General features: G+C 54.5%; 3 protein-coding genes across 3 annotated transcripts in view; all 3 read left to right on the top strand.

Moving 5' to 3' along the window:
* Nucleotides 1-443: 443 nt before the first annotated feature.
* Nucleotides 444-1853, top strand: TraAM80_09767 (group II trans-sialidase superfamily; the record flags this gene model as incomplete). Its single annotated transcript, XM_029386431.1, has 1 exon — nucleotides 444-1853. The coding sequence occupies one exon, from the start codon at nucleotides 444-446 to the stop codon at nucleotides 1851-1853; it is 1410 nt and encodes a 469-aa protein (XP_029233703.1).
* Nucleotides 1854-2812: 959 nt separating this feature from the next.
* Nucleotides 2813-3271, top strand: TraAM80_09766 (uncharacterized protein; the record flags this gene model as incomplete). The annotated part of the gene is made up of 1 exon (XM_029386430.1): nucleotides 2813-3271. The coding sequence occupies one exon, from the start codon at nucleotides 2813-2815 to the stop codon at nucleotides 3269-3271; it is 459 nt and encodes a 152-aa protein (XP_029233702.1).
* A 326-nt stretch (nucleotides 3272-3597) lies between these two features.
* TraAM80_09765 (uncharacterized protein) overlaps nucleotides 3598-3936 on the top strand; it is a gene marked incomplete at both ends in the record, with an annotated part of 1116 nt that continues 777 nt past the window's right edge. The window contains one exon of the mRNA XM_029386429.1: nucleotides 3598-3936. This exon is cut by the window's right edge and continues 777 nt beyond it. Within this exon, the coding sequence (XP_029233701.1) occupies nucleotides 3598-3936 (339 nt within the window).

The raw sequence follows: 3936 nt of genomic DNA, 5'->3' as shown, positions 1-3936 counted from the left end.
ATGTGTGGTGTGGACGTGGACACGAGCGGACCCATTGAGTGTGAACGGAGACAAGCAGCCAAATCAGAATAAACACATTTTTTTTTTTATAATGGCAAGAAACGCAGATTGATGGAGCAACACGCCACACTTGAATTTGTTTTTCTTTTTTTCTTCAGGACGTTTTTTTTGTTTGTATTTACGTATCTCTGTGGCGCCGTTCATGCGCCTTGCGTGGGGGCTGAGCGTGTCTCTCGTTAGTTTGATTTTTCCTGCCGTCTACAGTGTTTCCTTCCGGGTGCATGCCGATATGCGTCTGCTTGCTCCTGTTGCTTTCTCGTCGTTGTACACAAACACACACACAGAAGGACGAAGGAGATTAAGCATTACTTGCTGCTGTGCGCTTTGAAGGCTCTGCTGTCAGGGCTCACCACCACCAGCAACACACACACACACACACACACATGCCCAAGGTGTCCTGGCAGATGATTTCCTCGGCGGTGCTCTTCCTCCTCCTCTGCGTGCCGTTGATGTGCAACCGCAGTGAAGTTGTGCATGCTGAGTCGAGTAATTCAAAGGGCGTGCAGCTGCCACAGGGGGTCGAAGTTTTGGTGCCGCAGAAGACGCATGTGGAAGTAAACGGTGAAGCTGAAAGTCAAACGAGGGATTTTTTCAGCTCACCTTCGCTTGTCCAAGCTGGTGGAGTCTTGGTTGCTTTTGCCGAAGGCCGAACTCAATATACTGGCCTCCATCATGAACATGCTTCTTGGCTTACTTATGCTGATATTGTGGCGGGGTACATTAACGCTGTGGAGCCGTGGTCGTCTTTTGTCGCCGAGGTAAACGCAAACAAATGGAAGGCACATACCGTCTTTATCAGAGGTGCTAAAAAGAGGGGTAATGTGGGCCGTGCGCTTCTACCTACAGCAGTTGCAAAGGGCAACAAGGTGTTTCTACTTGTGGGAAGCCATGAGGCTACGTATAACGCTACCGCAAAGAGCTGGGATAAAGTGTCCAGGCAGCTTGATTTGCTCGTGGGTGAGGCCACGCAAGATAAAGTCATCCAATGGGGCAAACCCACCTCGCTATTACGGATCACCCAACCTGCTAACCAACGTGGCCTGAAAGACTTTTATGGTGCTGGTGGCTCAGGCGTTGTGATGGAGGATGGCACGCTTGTGTTTCCTCTTTTGGTGAGAAGGAGTAAAAAAGACTTTGTCTCTATGATCATGTACTCAAGGGACGACGGCAAAAATTGGGTGCTTCCAAAGGGCACGTCCCCTGCAGATTGCATCGACCCCCTCATCGTTGAGTGGGAGCAGGGGCAGCTTGTCATGGTTGCCAAATGCAATTCGCTTTCCAATGTGTTCGAGTCGAGGGACATGGGGGAAACGTGGACGGAGGCTGTCAGGATACTCACACGCGTGCATCCCATGTTTTTGCCAAACCCTTCGCGAGCAGCTGAGGGTATGACATCCTTCACCACTGCGACCATTGCTGGAAAGAAGGTCATGCTGTACACTCAGAAAAGGATTCCCCCTGCGAAGCGGAACGTCACGTCGCTATACCTTTGGGTTACTGATAACAACCGCACGTTTCACCTCGGGCCCATTTCCATGGACACTACAGAGAAGCCGATGTTAGCCAACACCCTGCTGCACTCGACTGAAGGACTGCACCTTCTGCGAGAAAGAGGCAGTAGACCAGCTAGGCGCCTGGTTATCACTCCCCTAACGGAGGAGCTGAAGACGGTCAGGTCTGTCGTGGAGACGTGGGCAAGACTTGAAGCAAGGAAAGGTGACGGCTGCTTGCGTGAGAGTGTGTCACGGGCGCTCGGGCTGCTGGGGCTATGCGGGGTTGTGTTTCTGTTGTGAGCCGAAGGAAAGAACTTGGGGAGAGGCGACCCGCGCTGGAAAGCACGCAGCATTCTTCCCATTAAAACATTTTTTCTGCTTCGCTTGGGCTCCTATTTTTTTTTTCGTGTTGGTGAAAAATATTGTCCTTCTTGCTTCGCTCACACCTTTTTTTTTTTGGGGGTGGGGTGGGGGTACGACCTCCCCTCATGATGACTTGCTTCTCCGGCCCACACCCAAGACGGGCAATGCGGCAGCTGCGAACGGTTGGAAGGGGCTGAGAAGAGCAGAAGCACGCTGGTGAGGCCAATGGAGCATCACTAAATTCTGAAGAAGAGGAGTAATACCTGAAATGAGTCGTACGCGTTTTTTTTTTTTTCAAAGTTATTATTGCTGGCAAAGTATACACTCAGTTTTGTGAGGCCACGCACTGCAGCGCAACAGGCAGCGGCTTCTTTAATTTGGTTTTCGTTGGATAAAAAAAAATACTGGACGATACTTGTTTCTTTCCCGCCTTTTTTTTTCTGTTGGAGGCGGAATGGGCGAGAGTTTTGTTTGAGATTTGTCACTTTGTTGGGCTGCAATGCCATTGCAATTTCCGCTAACAGTTGCATTTGCCCTTTCCACTCCACACCTTCGCCTCGTCTCTATTGCTATGTGCGCCCTCGCATGCTTCACTCTTCTTTTCGTTGCGTACATGCTGGCACGCACAACCACACGATTTATTTGTAGCAGTGGGCGGGAGGGATGCTTTCTTAGTCGGTGCCGGCGGTGCTGCGCGTGCTATTGCTTTTCTTTTGTGGCCATGAAGAAGGGTGAGGCAGAAAGAGGGTGCGCCATGGCTCCCTCTCCTTTTTTTTCTTGGGGGTGCGGCGCCATGCGGTGTGCTCTCTGATGGCCCTCCGTCTGCAGGGCACCAGCGGGGCGTAGTGGCGGTGCGTCGCCAGCGAGTACGTTGGTGGAGGTGTCGTGGTTCGGTAATGACAAAGAGTTGGGTTGACGTGTTTGTGGCTAGAGGGAATGGACAAATTGCGCAAACCGGCTTGAACCTTTTGACATTCCTGAGGCGACTGCGGGCGACGGTGGTGACAGCATCTGCTTCATTGCCGAGGCGGCGTACTTGGGCAGCCGTTGCGGATTGCGCTGCGGAGGGCCGGTGCCACAGGGGCGTGCTGCGTTCACGGCGCCTTGCGCGACGCAGGGCAGTGCGCTGCGACGAAAGTGGCAGGGTGTTGAGAAGCCTCTTTTTCCGTTGTTTCATACCGTCCTGCTGTGGGTGGCGTGCGCCTTGGCATTTTGGACGTTTGCAAGTTACGGCCCTGCAATTGGGGGGCAGAGAAAATTGGCCTGAATCACGGCATCAAGGAATGCTGGCAGCATCTTCAGCACCTGCTGCAGGGGACACTCCAGCAGAAGAAGATGCAGTTAGCATTGGGTGAGGGCTGCTGTTCCCCGTGCTGCTGCTGGGGGCGCAGGCAGTTCGGGTTCAACTCGGAAAGTAAACGCCTGCAAGAGGGTCTGCACCACTGCGACCTCCGACAGCCTCAGCGCCGGGAAACACACAACAGACAACGTGGGCAGCAGTGGCTACTCGCCGCTGTCGAGTAGGCATGCGATTGCGCCGTGTAATAAAGTACGGCGGCGCCCCTCTCCCTTGCGGGTGCGCAGGCGGTTGGGGCTCTGCCTTTTCTTCTTGTCTAAGCAGGCTGCGGCGGGAAACGCCACCGCAACGAGGCCGCCCCTTTCATCGCAGGTGGGCAAAGGCATGGGGATCGGAGAGGCGAACGCAATGCGAGAAGAGAAGCACCATCCCAGTTGCCTTTGCCCTGCGCTTCAAACGGGCCGCCCAGCGACATTGAAGTTATCCTCGCTGCTTGTGTTTGTGTGCGCGCGCGTGTTTGCGCAGGGCAACGGTGCGCCCATCTTTTCCTGCGGCGTGCGTGCGCGAGGTGGCGTTGTTTGCACCTGTTTGAGGCGGTGGCAGGCGGAGCGCGTGGGCAGCGGCCCTTCGCACCCACCGCGTTGTTGCTATCGCTGGCTCTCCCCGACATGGTGCGGCGCGTGGGGCGCCCACCTGCTGTTGTGGAGGCCCCCCTGCGTGTGC

Source organism: Trypanosoma rangeli (genome assembly GCF_003719475.1).
Source record: "Trypanosoma rangeli strain AM80 chromosome Unknown Tra_15.4_contig_00675, whole genome shotgun sequence".
Lineage (NCBI taxonomy): Eukaryota > Euglenozoa > Kinetoplastea > Trypanosomatida > Trypanosomatidae > Trypanosoma > Trypanosoma rangeli.
The sequence above is the reverse complement of the archived record's forward strand: the minus strand, read 5'-3'. Positions and strand labels throughout refer to the sequence as shown.